This window comes from Quercus suber, unplaced genomic scaffold (assembly GCF_002906115.3).
Source record: "Quercus suber isolate HL8 unplaced genomic scaffold, Cork oak 2.0 scaffold_522, whole genome shotgun sequence".
NCBI classification, from domain to species: domain Eukaryota; kingdom Viridiplantae; phylum Streptophyta; class Magnoliopsida; order Fagales; family Fagaceae; genus Quercus; species Quercus suber.
The window spans coordinates 183,055-203,103 of NW_027069971.1; the positions used below are offsets into that span (position 1 = coordinate 183,055).

At 34.9% G+C, this 20,049-nt stretch overlaps 3 protein-coding genes across 4 annotated transcripts; all 3 read left to right on the forward strand.

The window, feature by feature from the left end:
* The first annotated feature begins 744 nt into the window (after nucleotides 1-744).
* Nucleotides 745-6,162, forward strand: LOC112018304 (cytoplasmic tRNA 2-thiolation protein 1). Of its 2 annotated transcripts, none has more exons than XM_065763747.1 (10): nucleotides 745-1,022; nucleotides 1,517-1,623; nucleotides 2,671-2,813; nucleotides 3,439-3,558; nucleotides 3,817-3,929; nucleotides 4,009-4,101; nucleotides 4,187-4,227; nucleotides 4,532-4,598; nucleotides 4,687-4,798; nucleotides 5,485-6,162. In XM_065763747.1, exons 1-10 carry the CDS (start codon nucleotides 754-756, stop codon nucleotides 5,647-5,649), a joined length of 1,230 nt encoding a protein of 409 aa, XP_065619819.1. In that variant the 5' UTR covers nucleotides 745-753; the 3' UTR covers nucleotides 5,650-6,162. The 2 variants fall into 2 exon arrangements, with proteins under 2 accessions (XP_065619819.1, XP_023906584.2); XM_024050816.2 differs by having other exon boundaries at nucleotides 828-1,022; nucleotides 1,509-1,623.
* A 6,213-nt stretch (nucleotides 6,163-12,375) lies between these two features.
* LOC136063397 (transcription initiation factor IIE subunit alpha-like) lies at nucleotides 12,376-12,802 on the forward strand. The gene is made up of 2 exons (XM_065763743.1): nucleotides 12,376-12,503; nucleotides 12,640-12,802. Exons 1-2 carry the CDS (start codon nucleotides 12,376-12,378, stop codon nucleotides 12,800-12,802), a joined length of 291 nt encoding a protein of 96 aa, XP_065619815.1.
* A 3,081-nt stretch (nucleotides 12,803-15,883) lies between these two features.
* Nucleotides 15,884-16,666, forward strand: LOC112018298 (uncharacterized). Its single transcript, XM_024050809.2, has one exon. The coding sequence runs from the start codon at nucleotides 15,972-15,974 to the stop codon at nucleotides 16,314-16,316; it is 345 nt and encodes a 114-aa protein (XP_023906577.1). The 5' UTR covers nucleotides 15,884-15,971; the 3' UTR covers nucleotides 16,317-16,666.
* The last annotated feature ends 3,383 nt before the right edge of the window (nucleotides 16,667-20,049 follow it).

Sequence of the window (20,049 nt, forward strand, 5' to 3'; positions counted from 1 at the left end):
ATTCAGCTGATTATATAAAGAAAGGAGATCCTTCTAGAAGGGGAGACGAAAAACTGGAGGAAACACTGACATTGTGTAGCACTATCCTATGATTAAGACTTGAACAATCTATGAACAACTTGCTCTTCGACCAAACCCGAGGAAGTATTAATTCTAAAAATCTGTTCTTCTTCCTTGAATTGTCTAACTTTTACCCATCCATCTAAAACTTAAATCATACCATTACCTTAAAGTTGACTTCAAAAGCTCATTATTTAACAAATTAATTGTATTGGGCTTCTAATTTAAATCAACTATTCTAAGTGGGCTTAGCCTGTTAGACCCGCTTATAATTACATTGCAAATTCACATTTTTAAAGTTTCAAAATTTGCATTCTTAGTCCTAACATTACCTAGTGTTTGGTAAAAAAAGTAAAACTATTTCACCTTCTTTCATTTCATCTATATTAAATATGAGTTATGCTCGTGTCATATGAAGTGGCACAATTATCACTCATAATCATCACATGGACAAGTTATAACACAAGTTGTGCGACTTTATGTGACATTAGCATAACCCATTAAAAATATATATAAAAAATCTCATCTTCAACCACTTAAAATGATTATATTGGGATTTGGGACTGAAAAAAGTGTTAAATATGTTTTTTACATTTTTCTCAAAAAAAAAAATATATATATATATATTTTTTTTTTTACATATAAACAAAACGATGTAGTTTTAACAAATTAAACCACGTCATTTTGAAACTTATGAAACAAAATAAACTTTATTTTATTTTTTCCAAATTGCATATTTCAATTAAAAAAAAAAAAAATCCCAAAGGTTGGTTCCTTTTTAACAGCCAGCCGAATTATATTTATGTTGAGGATTTTCAGAAACGAAGGGCGGAAACGATCGTGTTAGAAAAATTGAAATGGAAAAAGGCGAGGAGGAGAAGCCGACGAAGGCCGGGTCCCGCTTGTGCTGTAACTGCAATCAGAGAAGGGCCGCTCTCAAAAGACCTAAAACCCTACAGCAGGTGCCTCTCTCTCATACAGCAATACAGAGTAAATTAACATAACATGCTGCTATCTTTCATTCAAATCTCTGTTCCTATAAAGCTATATTTGAAACAATTTACTTTGCTCTCTCGATTCCAGAACCGCAGTAATAACCAGAACACACGATGTGAACTTTTACCCCAAATTATACTACTACAGTTGTTCCTTCCTGTTTCATCATTCTATGAATTACTGTTTTACTTTTTATATTTATTAGATGTTTGTAATTAAACTGATTGCAAATTGACAAAAATATATACAAATTAATTTCTATAATCTAATTTAATTGACTCTTTTTAAGGAAAAAAATAGTTTAATTGAAGGACAGTCATAATTGAGCTCCAAATATATATATATATATATTTTGTGTGTTGAAAAGAAATTTATTAAGTGAAAATAGTGGTCCTTAAATAGGAATAAAAAGAGACAGATGATGATAGGGCTGATAAATTTTATGTATGAAGCTATGCAGGGAGTGTTTCTATGAGGTGTTTGAGGAGGAGATCCATCAGGTAATTGTTGAGAATCAGTTATTCAAGCCCGGTGAACGCGTTGCTATCGGTGCGTCTGGTGGTAAAGGTGAATGCTTGTTTCTTGGCATATTTTATCATATTCTAGTGACTGCGCTTTGTTTTTCTTATTGTATGTTCTGAGTCAGATACAGGGGAAGCACTAGATTTCTTTCATACTGAAAGAACCGAATTTAGGTCATTTTGGTCTAGGTGTTACCTAATTCCATATATTTGATTCATGTGATTTCCATTTGATTACCTCTAAAATATTATTACAGAAAATATTTCTCACGAATATGCTTAGTTGAAATACGTCATGTGAAGAGTGAAGCGACTCTTTTAGCTGACCGTCAGGCAATGAAAGTGAGAGTTTATGGTTTCATTCTAATAATTAATGGGTCTGACAAAATAGTAACATATCTTATTTTAGCCCTGTGAAATGTTGTATGATAAATGTTTTGTAATTAGCATATACTGGGAAATATATTGAGAATGGTCTAGTTAGTCAAAAGACTGGCAATTTGATTTTACTTTTATCAGATAAAATGCTAATGCATGTAGTGAAATGCTAATGCGTGCTTTGATTGTACAAGAGTAACAATGTAACTGTTTGATTACAGAATTGGGGCATATGAGGATTGACTGAATCTGGACATGTGATGAATCAGATCATCTCAATCGATACATTATTCAGATTATGACATAGGAATAGATATTATTGAGTTTGTCTGTACATGTTGTAAAACAGTTTGTTATATGTAAATATCCCTTGTAAAAGAAAGAGATATTAGTTCAATTATGTATTCCACAAAGATTTAGGAGCGCAAGTTGCCCAAAGATAGAGGCAGATATTGAGCAGAAGTAGAATATAGTTTGGCCATAAGGCTCAGTTTTTGCAATTACAGACCAATATGCAAATTTTAAAAGTTATTTTCATCTCCCGTCTGTTAGTTCTTCACTTCTTTGTGCTATGCATGTTGGTACTCCATTTTTGTGTCTTTTGTTGTTGATTATACCATGGCAAGCTGTTGCCCATTCAGCTAACTTGACATGACAAGTTATCTTTTTTTTTTTTTTTAATTTTAATTCTCATTGCCTCTTCGCATGTTTGCAGATTCCACAGTCCTTGCTTACGTATTATCAGAATTAAATCGACGACACAATTATGGCCTGGATCTCTTCCTCTTGTCAGTTGATGAGGGCATTACAGGGTACAGAGACGACTCTCTCGAAACTGTCAAACGAAATGAAATTCAGGTGAGTGGTTCTTTTTTTTTTTTTTAATAAACTCTTGTTCATTTTTATTCATATTGTGCTCTTTGTTCCCCCGCAAAGCAGGATCTGTGTGCTTTATGTATGACCTTTTATTGTGCTTGTTGTAAGTTTTCAATAATGTTTTCCGGGTGATATCACTGATATGCTTTTTTTCCCCCATTCAGGATCTGTCTTTTGTTTCTTTTATTTGACATTTTGACTAAGGAACTTAATAAAGTTGTAATTCTTGTAAAATAATTGTGGTCATATTCTTCCTGAATTTACGAGAAATGTAGTTACCAGCTTCTATAGTTCCAAGTACGTGTGTGTTCACGGTCTTGTTCATATAATATTTATCTACTCATAGTTTATTTATGGGCTTGCAGATGCGAAGTTAATGTATAAAATCATTATTTTGTTTTTTCTAGTGCTTGAGAGTAGTTGCAGTGCCAGTCTCTTTGTTTGTTCATCATTGTTATAACATGTTGTGTGCCGTTTGAACATCACTCTGAAACTTTGACTTGTTAATTTCCCTTCCCAGTTGTCTAATTATCTTTTTTGAATATGTTTGCTTTGTCATTTTCTATTATTCTGATGACCGACTCTTATTCTAATATTCCATTTTCAGTATGGACTGCCACTTAAAATTGTCTCATACAAGGATCTGTATGGATGGACGATGGACGAGATAGTGAAGATGATAGGTTTAAAGAATAATTGCACATTTTGTGGTGTTTTCCGACGCCAGGTATAGGACATGACCTCCTCTAAAATTATAGGCACACATATGTTCATCATGTATTTTCGACTAGTCCTGCCATTTTTGCTGTTGGTGGCAGACACTTGGCTTTGTGGATTAGCGCTGGGCATGCACACAATGATTTGATATATCAAGCACAATTTCTGTTGTATAATTACATAGTCTTTAACCACAAGGGTTAATGTTTTATCAGTTATGAAAATTAAGTGGGATTTGATTCAATTGATTGATTGCTTTATGTCTAAGGCCCTTGATCGAGGTGCTGCATTGTTGAAAGTAGACAAGGTTGCTACCGGACATAATGCAGATGATATTGCAGAAACAGTTCTTTTGAATATTCTACGAGGTGATATTGCTAGGTGAATACATTTGTCCACTCTTCCATCTTGTTTCTTATAAAGTTTTGTGTATGAACTCATTGATGCTTTTGCTTTGTAGATTGAGTAGATGTACTTCAATAGTCACTGGTGAAGATGGACCAATTCCAAGATGCAAACCTTTCAAGTACACATATGAAAAGGAGATTGTTATATATCCTTGTTATTGAAAGTCTTGTAATGTGTTATCCTTTAAATATTTGTTGGTATTATTTACAAATCCTTAACGAGATATACACGTATGCATATTTCAAGAGGCTGGACTATTTCTCCACCGAATGTATGTTTGTTATTCCACTTCTCATGAATACTCTTTTCGATGACTCATTGCAACTTTCTCTGTTAGTTTCCTTGTGCGGTTTATAGGACCTACTTAGCATGTTTCTATCAAACTCTGAATAGTTTTTTGCAGCTTAAAAAGTTGCAGTATTTATTTGCAAGTTTGCAACTTTTCTTGCCAATGTATAATAGTCTGCAATAAAGTCAATCAATTATGAGCTGGTCCTTTTTGTGCCCTACCTTTGTTTCTGATAATTGGGTTTTCGATTGAACTAATTACTGAGTTCTTTTTATGGAAACTGCAGGCATTTACTCTCCAAATGCATATCGTGGTTTTGCTCGTGAGTTCATAAAGGATTTGGAAAGAATCAGGTTTTTATTTAGTTGAGACTTTCCCCAGTGGTTGGCATTTTAGTTGTTTTATTAGTATGACATATTATGTCTCATGTTACTGATGCAGACCTAGGGCCATACTTGACATCATCCAATCAGGGGAGGATTTCAGGATTTCTACTTTTACAAAAATGCCAGAACAAGGGACTTGTGAACGCTGTGGCTACATTTCGAGCCAGGTAAGTTTTGCTTCTATTTCCATCTAACCAGAAAATTTTGGATACTCATATCTCATGGAATTTATTTATCACTTAGATTCTATTTGCAGCATTGATGTGCATATTCCATGACCTGATATGTTTGACCAAAACTCAGTAGTATATAACCCGTGCTTTTGTTGTCTAACGCAAAATTCTAGCTTCACTTTATTTCCCAGTTACAGAAAGATTTTATAAACATGATTTGCAAATGATAGCTCATTTATAAAAGTAGTTATCTGCCTATTAGACAAACGTGTTTATTATGGCCTAGAGTGGGGAGAGTTTGTGCAATTACAACATTTTGGGAGATTGAATGCTTTAGTTTTGTTTAGCTATCTTGTGTGAGGCAGCCTCATGTGCAGTAGGAAAATATCAAACACATTAGCTCAGTTATAGCCTTTTTTTTTTCATGATACCAAGTCCTACATTTGCTTGTAATTTTCTCCTGTGAACCAGCACTTCCTTTGGATGGGTCAGGGAATCAATTTGTTAGCATTATCCAACATTACCATTTCCATCAGCTTCAGGGGGGGGGGGGGGGGGGGGGGGGGGGGGGGTTCTCTTTCCCCTGCATGTATGTGCTTTAGGAATGACCATTCATGTGAACATGCATGTGCTACCCATTAGGGCATCCAAGTATTCATCATCCTTGTGTTATTGTGCAGAAATGGTGTAAAGCTTGTGTTCTGCTTGAGGGACTAAATCGGGGTTTGCCAAAGCTGGGCATTGGGCGGAGTCGAGGCCCTAATAATGATCGTAAGAAGGGAACAAAAGAAACTAATGGAGCAAAGAGTATTGAGAGCAAGCAATGTGGAACTTTGGACTTCTAATGTAGCACGTATAGATCACTTAAAACTCTCATGGGCTCAGGGTCCAAGTTTCACTTTAAGGCAACGAAAGTGATAGTTATTCAATGCTCTTGGAAGGGATATATCCACCCTGTTGATTGAACTGAGATCGTTGGTCTCGGGACTAAAATGAACAGCACAGAAAAAAAAAAAAAAACAATTAGAGGATAGGATCTTTCTTTTTTATGGTAGAGTTAAATTATGTGGGAAGTCTTATGGTAGAGATGAATGGAATTAACATGGAGAAAGTAGAAACTCCCTTTTATTAGTTAGCTGTAGTGATTGTGAAAGTTTCTTTTCTGTCAGCACCAAATCATTTTGTGCAGGATGAAGTCATTTTTAACGGTCACACGACAGTTGTGGTTGTTTTGATTTCTGGATGGTAGTAATTTTATATCTTTACAAATTCTTTTTGCTAGTTATGCAATTTTGAACAATGTAATTTTCTATTTTGGTTTTGTTTCAAATATTTAGCTGGGTTTTTTCTGTGGTAAATCTCTCATCATTTTTCTTTGCACTAGCAATGGACTCATTGGTACGCCCATCTATACTCTAGTGTTCTTGTACTCTGGTTGGCCTCATTGCTATACAGAAAGGCCCTGATCTAGCTATCTACCTCAATCGGCACATAAACCAAATGTATCTGGAAGAGTGAAGACGTTGCAGTCTTACCTCATTTTCGCAAACATCTTCAGTCATCAGTTGGCGTAAAAAGCATAAGAAATATAGTGACAAGAATTTTCACAACTGTTGAACCTCTATCTTTTGACATGTCAGATACAATAAATCTAATGATACAATTTTTCACAACTGTTAACGTGATGAATTATGATTAACGATTTAATATAATCTCATTTGATTATACTAAGAAATTGTGGAAAAGCAAAAAAAAATGTGGTGAATTGTTTTTGACGTTTTAACATTGCTAAAAAAAAAAAAAAAAAATGTGCTCTCCAGTTTCCTCTCTTTTCTTTCATTCCAACGGTCCAACCAATGGTGCCTCAAAACGCACCGTTTCGAGCTGCAACCACTCTCTCTCTCTTATGGATTTTTTTAGAAAATAACTATAAAACCCAAACAATATCATTAGTTAGGCAACGTTTCAAAGTAATTTGGTTTCTAACAATTCGAGTCCAGAGGACTCGATTTTTGGGTTGTTATTTTCCTATTTTGCCGGCAGTTGAGGTGGACAAAGTGTACACGTAGGCCCATAAATCGAGTTCATTGGACTTGGTATCTGTACATATAAATCGAGTTCATTGTACTTAGTTTTTATACATAGAAATCGAGTCCTCTAAACTCGTTTTCTATGTATAAAAAATGTGTCCAATGAACTTGATTTCCTAGTCTCATCAGTCTTATCTCACAGCATCAACGGTCACGTGTATTGAGCTGGAAATCGTCTCCAGAGGTCTCGATTTCCATGAATAGTCCCCAGCCCTCCACATGTTGCCGTGGGTCCCAACTGGGACCTGTTTTCCTCCTTACCGTGGGGTCTCGCACCTTCAGCTCTATATTCTCTTCAAAAACTTTATTTCCTAAACTGTCTCTCACTTATACTCACAGAACACTCATCTTACACAACACTCTCAGGTAATGTTTTTACAATATTGTGATTATTTGCTAGTTTTTTTTTTAATTAAAAATTTAGAACATATTAGGAAAAGTTTTGTTTTTGTTATTTGTTAGTGTAAATATTGTGATTAATTTATTTGTTAGTATATTGTGATTATTTGCTAGTTTTTTTTTTTTTGGGGAATTAATATTAGGACACATTTATATAAGATCATGAATCTACTTAAGAAAAAATATCTATAATGACTAGTAATATTATGATTAATTATTGGGAATATTTAGTAAATAATTGTGATTAAATTACAACATATTGGGTTTTTTTTTTTTTTTTGTTAGTGTAAATATTGTGGTTAAATTATTTGCTAAGTTTTTTTAAAAAAATTAATATTGTGATTATTGGGAATATTTAGTACCAAATATTGTGATTATTATGTTATTACAACATATGAGAATATTTGTTTTGTTTGTTAGTGTAAATATTGTGATAATATGCTAAGTTTTTTTTTTAAAATTAATATTGTGATTAATTATTGGGAATATTTAGTACTAAATATTGTGATCAATTGTTAGGAATATTTAGTACTTTTAGGTCTTTATCATGGATATGAAATGGATTATGAGTTTGATACCTAAGATAGTAGTCTTTTTACCATAAATTATGAGTTTGTAGTCTTTTTACCATAAATGATTTCAAGATATATTTGTTTAAGATTTGTAACAAAGATTTCAATGGATAACTGGTTGGTATATAATATTTTTGTTCATCATAACTTATTTGAATGGGTTTTGAAAGTCATGCCCCTAGAATGATTTAGAATTTTTAAAGAATATGAAATTGGTAATGACTATTTTTGTAAGATTACTAAAGGTGAGTATATGCAAATTTGGTTGAGGTTAGTATTGTTGGCATTTCATACGCAAAGTTTTGTGATTGATGTTGATTGAGTGTTATAAATTTGTCACTAACACAATTGCACTTGATGATCTATAGGTTGACAATGATCCATATAAATATATACTACAGTGGACCTCTTAGCAATGTCAACCCTTATGACGGATTCTCATTTCAAGGTTTGGGTATCTAGTGCTGCTATATGATGATATGCCGTAAGCTAAAGACCCTGAATAAGTTGAAAGTAAAAATTATAGAAGAGTTGCAAGTGAACTCTACTTTGTATGATATACATATTACTTTTCGTTCTCCATATGAAGTCCTCAGTCAATGCATTAATTACAGATATATGGCGATAACAGAGGACAAACATGTGAAATTCATGTTTAGTAAGATGCAGAAATGGGAACAAGCTATAGATTTTGAGTTGTACGTCACTTTGGAGCCGCGTTCGGAAGTCGACGTAGAGTGGAAGTCGGTGTAGATTTTGAGTTGTACGTCACTTTGAAGTAATCAACAACAATAAATGATGGGCAATCGTAAATTTAACATTACATATCACTAAGTTTATACCAATAAATGATTATCTAAACATATGATTAGTGGTGGAGTTAGAAATTAATAACACTTGTATTATACATCAATAATAACATATGACCTCAGTGGTTGTAAAACGACATATAAAAATAAATAAAAATCCTATTAATTTTCAAAATTTGAGGAATATCAAGGTTAAAATTTTATTTTCTATGTCTAACAATGTGTCATGTCGTTTAAAATTATAGATCTATTTCCAATAGAAAAAATCGGTCAAGGAAGAGACTTACTTAATGGACAGCAGAGAAGATGCAAATGGTGGGCCATATGCATCATCTGGTGGGAGGTCCTCCTTCCTTAGGCACAAAAAAAGGAATCTAAACCATGTCCAATACTGAACCAGTAGCAAGTCCCCATCAATCTAACCGGCACCTCTGTCGGTTGCCCTGCATAACTCTCTATACAACCATGCAAGGCAAGCACTCCCCCAACATACTGAGGTGGATTGCGAAGGTCTCTCAACATCTGCAACCACATCGTATGCACCCTATTACCAGACTTGTCGGCGAAAATTGTGTCTGCCAAGAGTGCTAGAATATAACACCGTGCATATTGATGCACAACCACCTCTGCTGCATCATTAGGCAACCCTTGGTCAATTTTTTCTAGTAGCTTGTTAATTAGGATCCTTTGTCCTTTAAGCACCGTTCCATTAGTAGCAATTCCAAGCATACTCTGACATTCAGCATCCCATGTCAAGTCAGTTGTTCCAACAATTGCCTCACCATCGATTAGAATCCCAAAAAGAACTTCCACATCTTGTAATGTGATTGTTGTCTCACCATGTGGCAGGTGGAAGGTGTGGGTTTCAGGCCACCATCGCTCAACGAAGGCCGTTATCAAGTTATGATCAATCTCTCTACATGAGGTCCTATATAGCCCAATTAATCCAACTCTCTTGACAATGTTGAGGACGCGATCATCCACCACTATGGGGCATCGTTTTCGAAACTTGTCATTACGACCATGGCATTTTAGTGCCCCTGGATCTTGCACATGATAGAACCATGGTGATGAGATGCAATATGCCATAACCTTTGTATATATGATTGTGGCTATTGATCCCAAAAAACAAAAATAAAGCGGTTATCAAGAGAAATTAAAATATCATCCCCCGGGGGGGGGGTTTTTTTCGTTGTACAGGAGAAAAATAAAAGGATGCAATGCATTTGATACATTTGATAGAATGCTAGTGCACAGTGCAGAGCTACAGCTAATATGAAGTTTATTTTAATTTATAACACTCTATCCGTAGTTGTTTCAATCTGATAATTGAGAAAATATATGACTTTAATTAATAGCAGCAATAAAACTATAGTTTATGGAGAAAGTGAAACAATATTAGGGTTTACGTAATAGCAGCAGTTTGTACACCCTATGGCAAACTTTGTGTGCAGTTCCTTTGCACATTATGTGGATCCTATGGAGAAAGTGAAACAATAGGACCTTAAACAGCGTCAAACTTATATTAAATTTACTAACTTCATGTTTCATGAGGTTTTTGTATAACTTGAACCCGTGACCTGTCGCTTTGGGTGGAAGACATTTGCCATTACACTAAGACCCGATCTGTAGCACTCCTAAAGGTCAAGTTCCTAATAAAGTTCCTGGAATTTCAAGCATAGCCTCCTTTCTGCCTTCTAATCACAACCTAACAAAATACTAATAACTTAGAATGCATAATAAGGCTTTTATAAATGGAATTCATAAAATTTCCGATATCTATAACCTTAGCTTACTGCATAACTAATCTGGAAAAATACTATACGCATATGCCCCATTTCTAACAAACACCCATCCACCCCGCTGGGTTCTACATTGTGCAATTCTTACCATAATTTTGATGAGTGTTCTTTTGTTTCCACTAGAATTATTTAATGTACATGTCATACTTATCCTACTAGAAAGTAACTTTCTTTTGGTTCTTCAATGTTTTCAGCCGCTCTTGTTGTTGCTTGTTCATTTTCTCATGAAGTTCATGCATACTAGTTGTTGGCTCAATTATATAAACCCTGTTATTTAAATATATTCTTCATACGCCATAGTTGTCTGGTTTTACCACAGACAGCTAAGGGTGCGAAGATATATAGTGCTGCTGTAGCTGCCACAGCTGATGGTCATCCTCTAAAAGAGAGGGAAGAAAAAAGATATATAGTGCTGCTGTAGCTGCCACAGCTGATGGTCATCCTCTAAAAGAGGGGGAAGAAAAGGTTAAGATGCACACTCACTCCTACTATTGTCTGGATTATGCTCAGCTCTCTCTCTCTCTCTCTCTCTCTCTCACCCCCCCCCCCCCCCCCCAAAAAAGCAACAACAGGAGAAAAATAAAAGGATGCAATGCACTTGATACATTTGGTAGAATGCTAGTGCACAGTGCAGAGCTACAGCTAATATGAAGTTTATTTTAATTTATAACACTCTATCCGTAGTTGTTTCAATATGATAATTGAGAAAATATATGACTTTAATTAATAGCAGCAGTAAAACTATAGTTTATGGAGAAAGTGAAACAATATTAGGGTTTACTTAATAGCAGCAGTTTGTACACCCTATGGCAAACTTTGTGTGCAGTTCCTTTGCACATTATGTGGATCCTATGGAGAAAGTGAAACAATAGGACCTTCAACAGCGTCAAACTTATATTAAATTTACTAACTTCATGTTTCATGAGGTTTTTGTATAACTTGAACTCGTGACCTGTCGCTTTGGGTGGAAGATATTTGCCATTACACTAAGGCCCGATCTGTAGCACTCCTAAAGGTCAAGTTCCTAATAAAGTTCCTGGAATTTCAAGTGTAGCCTCTTTTCTGCCTTCTAATCACAACCTAACAAAATACTAATAACTTAGAATGCATAATAAGGCTTTTATAAATGGAATTCATAAAATTTCCGATATCTATAACCTTAGCTTACTGCATAACTAATCTGGAAAAATACTATACGCATATGCCCCATTTCTAACAAACACCCCTCCACCCCGCTGGGTTCTACATTGTGCAATTCTTACCATAATTTTGATGAGTGTTCTTTTGTTTCCACTAGGATTATTTAATGTACATGTCATACTTATCCTATTAGAAAGTAACTTTCTTTTGGTTCTTCAATGTTTTCAGCCGCTCTTGTTGTTGCTTGTTCATTTTCTCATGAAGTTCATGCATACTAGTTGTTGGCTCAATTATATAAACCCTTTTATTTAAATATATTCTTCATACGCCATAGTTGTCTGGTTTTACAACAGACAACTAAGGGTGCGAAGATATATAGTGCTGCTGTAGCTGCCACAACTGATGGTCATCCTCTAAAAGAGAGGGAAGAAAAAAGATATATAGTGCTGCTGTAGTTGCCACAGCTGATGGTCATCCTCTAAAATAGGGGGAAGAAAAGGTTAAGATGCACACTCGCTCCTACTGTTGTCTGGATTATGCTCAGGTCTCTCTCTCTCTCTCTCTCTCTCCCTATGCATATATATTTTTAATTTTTAATAAGATCATACCTTCAATTTTCAGTGATTTAATTAGACAGAGAAGGCAAAATGATCCTTTTCTTTTTATGGGTTTTTTTTTAGTTCAATCTTGATTATCCATTTCTCCAGTTAATTAGATGTTGAACATATTTTGGCTACTGCTAAAAGGCCTAAATGAAAAATGGTGTTGGTGTGTTGCAGATCTATGATCATCGGGTACAAATTGCATCGTATGAAGAAAAAACTGAAAGATGAATTGGACAACAAGAATGCAGTTCAAGAGTATATATGCCCCAACTGTGGGAAAAGGTCTCATTAACTGCTGATTTTTCTTTTTAATTTACTTATATAAAAAAATATGTGTAAGTCACACACTCGCACATGCTTGCATGCACAAGTCTGGATGAATTTTATATTTCTAAAAAGTTGAGTTTCAAATGTTCAGGTACATTGCATTGGATGCATTACAATTGATTTCTATGGAGGATGAATTTTTTCATTGTGAAAGTTGTAATGGAGAACTTGTGGCTGAGAGTGACAAGTTAGCTACTCAAGAAGGAGGAGATGGAGATGACAATGCAAGAAGGGAAAGGCGCGTGAAAAGTTAAAGGACATGCTTCAAAACTTGGAGGTTTACTTTTATCATAACTATATAACTATATATATATATATATATTAACGTGGTCATACTTTTCTCTTGCCTTGGATGTGATGCCTAAATATGAAATGATATGAAGGTTGTAATCTTTTTGTTAAATTGTTTATGGTTTATGATGGTTGGGATACTTTTGTGAGATATGTAAAGTGTTATGTGGGGAATGACACATTGATTCTAATTTCCCTTTTAGATAGAGGATCAAATATCTTAGAAACCATCAAAAAAGGAAAGTTGAAAGTTCACTCTACTATGAAGTTTTGAGGGGTTAAGATGATTCCTTAGATGTACAGCAGTGTTGGATAGAATTATGACAATGGATAATCTTCAGAAGTGTAACATTATTATTGATTAGGGTTGTATGTGCCTCAATTGAGCTCATTTACTTCACTGTAGGGTTGCAAGAGATATTTGATCATTTGCGTTACTTTTATTTGGAGTATCATGGGTTACCAAATACGGTGGATCGGATGCTAAGCTGTTTGAATGGGATTGTCACAAAAGCTCTAAAACTTGGAATGGGGGTTGCATTGTGGACAATTAGCATAAGTGAAATATTAAAACTTTTGATAGCATCAAACATCCAAACAACATCGTCAAACATTGCTAAGATGTTTGTATGATTGAATGGTTATTTTTTTTTAAATATTTCCTCATCTTCTATTTTAGAATTCATAGATAGCTTAAGCTTTGAGAATGTAACTTTCAGGAGTGGGATTTTTTATAATAAATCTGCCTTAAATATTTTTATATTTTGAAATGGTTTAGAGGACAATGAAGGTTGATTTCACATCTTTAAATGAGAGCTGTTCAATATGAGAGAATGAGGGAGGATTGTTTTGGCATTATTTTTTGTTAAAAAAAAAAAAAAAGCAAAAAAAAGAAAAGAAGAAGAAGTAAAAGAACCTTGAGCCTTTTTGACTTTCTTATATCTTAATGACAACCATGTCCTTTACTAGTGGTCTAATCTGATGCTACCCAATTAATAGGTTTTTGTTGTTGTTGTTGTTGAGAATCCACATTTTCATGGAATAAACCAATATCTAAGTGCAACCTTTATATAAGGGTGTGCAACAGTCAACCAATCTAACTTAACCCAACTTATGGGCATGACTATGCATTCAAACCTAGTAGTACCATTGACAAACTTAGAATTTTAGAAATGGGAAGGAAAAAAAAATCAACATAATGTAAAATGATAAGAAGAGAATATTCAGCAGGTGGTCGGTTTTAATTTTACCTTGCCTTCCCAAATAGCGCACAATCGATGTTATTTTAGAAACCTTAACACTGAATCCTCAATGGGACCAGGACTGAACTCATCAAGGATCTGAGCAGGAACAACAGCCATACTGCACGAATTTTAGAGAGTCAAGAGTAATATAAGCATATGTTGAAGATAAATTGGCAAGGATCTTAATGTATAGCCTAATTTCTTGCACAAACGATAAGTATGACAATCAACCACAGGGAATAAAAATACATATAAAAAACTCAATATGCTATCAAAAACTCAGTATGAGCTAATTAATTAAGCCTTCTACATTTCTTCATTATAAGCTTTGGGTTGGATGTAAAACAAAATGTAACCTTTTTTTTTAAGGCAAGAAAACGAAAATGTAACTTTGAGTTGACTTGGGATAATCCTAATTCTTTGGGATTTATAGTGTCGAATTGGTTTATTTTTAAGTGGTAATTTAGTATAATTTAATTTATTTCTATTGGTTTATTTTGTTTAAAATATAAGCAGAACAAAAATATAACTATGTAAGGTGGCAAGTTGTTAATAGTGGATAATAAAATAGTATTTAATGATGAACTCTTATGAGATTCAATAATAATATGCAAACTCAACAGGTGTGAAATTTGTTGTAAAAAATGTTGTATCAATAACATTGCTCAATTTTATCACACAAGATGTAAACTCCTAGAATTACGCTAGAGTTCAAAATGAAGACACCCATCATATGTATAATTTCTTCATTTGTGATCTTAATTCCTAACTGTGATTTAAATATGTAACTTCCCCAAAAAAAAGCTCTATTGGGCACATTTTATTAAAGGCCAGCTAGATGACCATAATCAAAATCCTACATTTTACTTGAATTGAACAAATCATTTCCTCACATAAATTTGGTCATACAAAGTTACAAATGCCTCACAGTATCAGAAATGGTATTTGCAGCAAACTCTGCACCCCCCAAAATCTATCAAGTACAATGCATGCCAATAGAAAATCATCCATTACCAATAAACCCAGAAAAAATAAATAATCAAAGCAAACCCGTATATGATGCTATCAGTTGCAAGGAATATAGAGAGAGAGTCTTTACTTTTGTGAGGTAGTCGGAGCCAACCAAAATCAATGTCTGAGGGAGAAAGGCCAAGTGAGGCGGAGACGGAGCGACGGGAGTGAGAGGCAGCGTCGGCGTCGGAGCGAGAGGGAATAAGAGTGAGAGTGAGAGGGAATGAGGATTGAGAGCGACAACGATGGCGACGTAGCGAGAGGGAATGAGAGTGAAAGTGAGAGAGAGAGTGAGAGTGAGAGGGAATGAGGACTGACAGCGACGATAGTGACAGATCGAGAGGGAATGAGAGTTGAGAGTGAGAACTGTGTGTTTTGAACTTAGTGTTTTTGAGTGCGTGCAAGCGATCTGTGTTTTTTGATGGACACGTGGATGGCTGAAATGAAATCGAGTTTAGTAGACTCGTTTTCCATATACGAGTACAATGGACTCGATTTCCTTTAAACCAAACCGAGTCTAATGAACTTTATTTCTGCGCCTACAAATCAAGTCCAATGAACTCGATTTTTTGGCCTACATGGACACTGTGTCCACCTCAACTGCTGGCAAAATAAGAAACTCGTGGACAATATACTAAATTTTCAACCCAAAAATCAAGTTCTCTAGACTTGAATGGTTAAAAACCAAATATGCTTGAAAAATTGTCTAACTAATAATATCCTTTAGGTTTTATTGTTATTTAAAAAAAAAAAAAAAAAAATCCCTCTCTTATCCAACACCAAATACGCAATAGTCAAATAGTCCAATACTCATTTCAGTTTCAGTTGGGGGTTCTCTCTCTCTCTCTCTCTCTCACTCTCTCTCTCAAGCTCAACCATGGCTTCCCCAGCACCAGCACCGCCAAGCTCAGCCACAGGTACAGGCACAGGCGTCCAAAACCCTAAGAAATCGCTGGGCTTTTTTGCAAACGCAATAAAGCGCAAAGACAGCTTCATTCAGTTCGCCGCCATGGCGGGAATTTTGCTCTTGAGCGCCAGATCGCTGGGCCAGAAGTACCGCATCAACGACCTCGAGGAGGACACGTCAGCTCTCAAGGAGGAGCAACAATCCCTAACCGAGCGCATGAACAACATCAAGCAATCTCTCCTCCACGAGGCCTCTCTCGACCGCACCGGTCGCTTCGCTGCCAGGCTTCGCCTTCTCTTCTCCGATCAAGACTGATCGGAACCGAAATAGCTATTGTACTGTGAGTTTCGGATTTTGTTGATTTTTGATTCGTTTTGAGTTTAGGTTTTTGCTCCTTAGAGTTCAGTGAAATGTCCTACAGATGATATATAACTATTTGGAGTCTAAAATCCTTGAATTTAAAGGCTTTTAGGGTTTCTAAAATTTTTCTCTCATACTCTGAGTTAGCTTCTAAAAACAAAAAAGTTTGAGTGTGATTTTGGTGAGAGAGTAGGCTCATTTTCTTTTTCTTTTTCTTTTTTTGTGTCTTCTATTTTAGTATATGTTATAATGTAGAATCTTTGTCATTTAATGTTTGGTTTAGGGTATTATTAATTCTCTAAGAAGATTATTGGGATATAAATTTGTCAAAAAAAGTCTGTTCTTTTTGGGAAAATGTCATAGGTATTGAATCAAAATGTAGTATTTTGTCTTCATATAAATAATAAATAACAGAAGCTTTGGAAAATGATGAAAGTAAGAAGAACCAGAGCTGCCCAAGGAGGCTATTCAATTGTATGGACAAAATTCATGGGGTCTATTACTATTAGTAGCTGAATTTTCATATTTCCAGCTCATAAATGTAGGTGCACAGAGCTTCTGTGATTGGTAAACATGTTCAATGAGTTGTAGATTAAATGATACCTCCTCCCGATAGAGTGAGATTATGGGTTCAAGACTCACCGGGTGCAAATAAATGAATAAAATATCTAATGTGGTTCAGTAAATAAGAAAGATGAGAGACACTACAACATGGTTGGAGATACTCCCTGCGGGTTCTTTATTAGATGCATGTACTCCCCAACTTGTTCTCCTCTTGGTGGATTAAAGAGTGAGTTGGGGATGAGATGTAGATGGGAATCGAGAATCTGAGATGGCTCTTTTAGAACATTTAGTATAACTTTGCATTTAACTTAGCTAGAGTTTGGGCTACATGACTGATGGCTCTTAATGAATGTTGATATGATCATAAAATAACAGTTTGAGTAATGAGGTCTAGTTCAATGGCACTACCTCCATTTATAATAATGGGATGGAGGGTGAGATAGCAGGTTTGTGACTCATTCATGCATGTGTAACTTACTAATAATAAATAAATAAATAATAGTACTAAATAACAGTCCAATTTTGTATCTCATTGGTGCTGAAGCTTGTTGCTAACTTTTCTGGTTTACTTGCTGAATCTTTCCAGAACTCTTGTTGCCCTAGTGTTTTCTTTCATTTCAGAATAAGTACTAAACCTGCGAATTGGCTGAATTGACAAATAATATTTAGGGGCTGACTTGTAGGATATTTTTATTGCCATTTGCTATAACCGCGTATGAATGAAGCTGGTCCTCATGGTCACGGTATATATTCTATTGCCTTATGTTTTTGTTCAATTGGTCATTTAACTGGGGCCATCAAATGGGATTCTTGATTCCACACTTTAGAGTTGGTAATTTTTTATGGAGTCTATGGACTTGGTTAATCAGTTAATCTCATTATTATGTGAGTTGCAGGGCAGCTTATGTTGTTGTTTAATTCAATGTGTGAAATGAGATCATATAGGTAGGCAATAACACAATCATAAAGTAGTTCTGGCTTCTCAGAAAGAATTGAAGAAATCACAAAAGAAAAGAATATATTTTAGCGCCTTCAGCTGACAGAAACAGAAGTTTGTTTGTCATAAAACTCATAATTTTTACTGGATACAAGTTTTACTTGTTAATTCATATCATGGATAGAGTCAGGCATACAGCTAAACTATGTAAACTAATTAGATAAATCATTTCCATTGACTTGACCAAAATCAAGCACATTTTCATCAAAATTGCTCTCTTTCTGGGTGGGTAGCTGTCACAGATTTAGTCCCTCAATAAGCCATCACCACTTGCCTGCTCGGTAGTACATGTTCAAATCCGATTGATGAATCTTTTGCAAAAACTTGTGTTGTCTAACAAGATTTCCACATTTGTCTATCAACACTAATCAAAAGATGAATGCCTCATGAACAACTGCTAATATTTGTAACTTTCTTCTTTGTTGCGAGTTTTATATGTTTTTTACCCCTGAAAGACAGGGAAGTGGAATGGCTATGTTATCTCATGTAGTAGCAGTCATTACAATACTTTCATACTTAGTTTGGCGTGAATTTACTACTTTCCAACGGTGCTTTTGAATGATTTAAATTGCAATGCCGTTGAACATGAAATAAGCAACTCGGTTAAACAAAGACTATATCTCTCTTCTTTTTTATAAAGCTTTGTATGATAAAAGCTGAGGGAAGAGAAAGGAAAAGAAATGAATATGAAGAAAAAAAAAAAAAAAAAAAAAAACCTCAAAATCAAAGCAGGTCACCCAAAAACTGAGGGAAGAGAAAGGAAAAGAAATGAATATGAAGAAAAAAAAAAAAAAAAAAAAAAACCTCAAAATCAAAGCAGGTCACCCAAAAAGCTTGCAGAATAATACTGAGAAGTTTTCAATGTACTCTTTTCATTTGGAGGGGAAGTTTCTTACTCATAATTTTGATAGAAATGTAGAAATGCAATCAATCAATTCCTCATTCTCTTGCTCAAATTTCATACCAAATCGTCTAAACTCATTCTATTAATATTTGAAAAAGGACTAAAACTTGTTTTTTCTCTCCTTATTATTATTATCTTTATATTATTGATACATTGAGCTGTAACTTCTGCATGCCCTTGTCTGAAAAGCCGTGTTGCATGATTATTGCTTGTATGTACTATGTATGGTTTCAGTGTAACATGGCCACTGATTGAAATGGATGGTTCTGCGAACCAACAAATACACCAAACTGAACGTGTTAACAGGACAGATAATCAGATATTTCATTAATTTTGTTGGCTTCTAAGCTGCCTGGCAATTCAATTTGAAGTGCGTAAAAATACAATCATAATATAAGGTATTTTTTATTAAAAACAAATGTCGCGTTATAGGTCAATATGGCTCCTTAATGTAGTGATTTTAATTAGATACTAAATCATTCATCTAATAATTTTCTGCTATGATTAGTTGATAACTCGTGATAAAATTGTAATTATTCACTTAGGGGGAAGTCAATTAGCATATGAGGCCCACAAGGACAAAGTTTTATATATAATATTATAATACATACTAACCTGGGCTTGTACTTAATCAACATACGAGACCCACAAAGCACAAGTTTTATACTGTATATAATAATACATACTAACCTTGTGCTTGTTCTTCATCACATTTATAGGCTTCTCACCAACTCCCATTAAAATTCACATGAACTAAATCAACCTTCATATGCACAATTCAAATGCCACCATAAGCTGAAACCTACCAAGGTTGAGACTGTGGACGATGAATAGGGACGAGGCAATTACCATCACGACACTAAGAATGACGCCGGATCAACTCAACTAAGGACGACCGTTACGAGTAACTGCATTAAATACCAAGTCCGTTGAAATAACGCCAGTTGAACTGACACCTGGCTCAGGGGTTATCGGCCCAAGCAATAATGCCCTCATAATGACGAAGCCAACGGCTAGAAAGGCACTGAAAAGGTCTATATATATCTGGAGATAGTACGGTGAAGAGGTAAGAGAAATATATCCCAGTCAATCCACATTCTTTGTTTTACAGTTCACTAAGCTTCTCTAACTTAATCATCGGAGGCGTTGTGGGTAGCCCAGCCCCCCCCCCCCCCCACCAATGTTTGGTTTAGGGTATTATTAATTCTCTAAGAAGATTATTG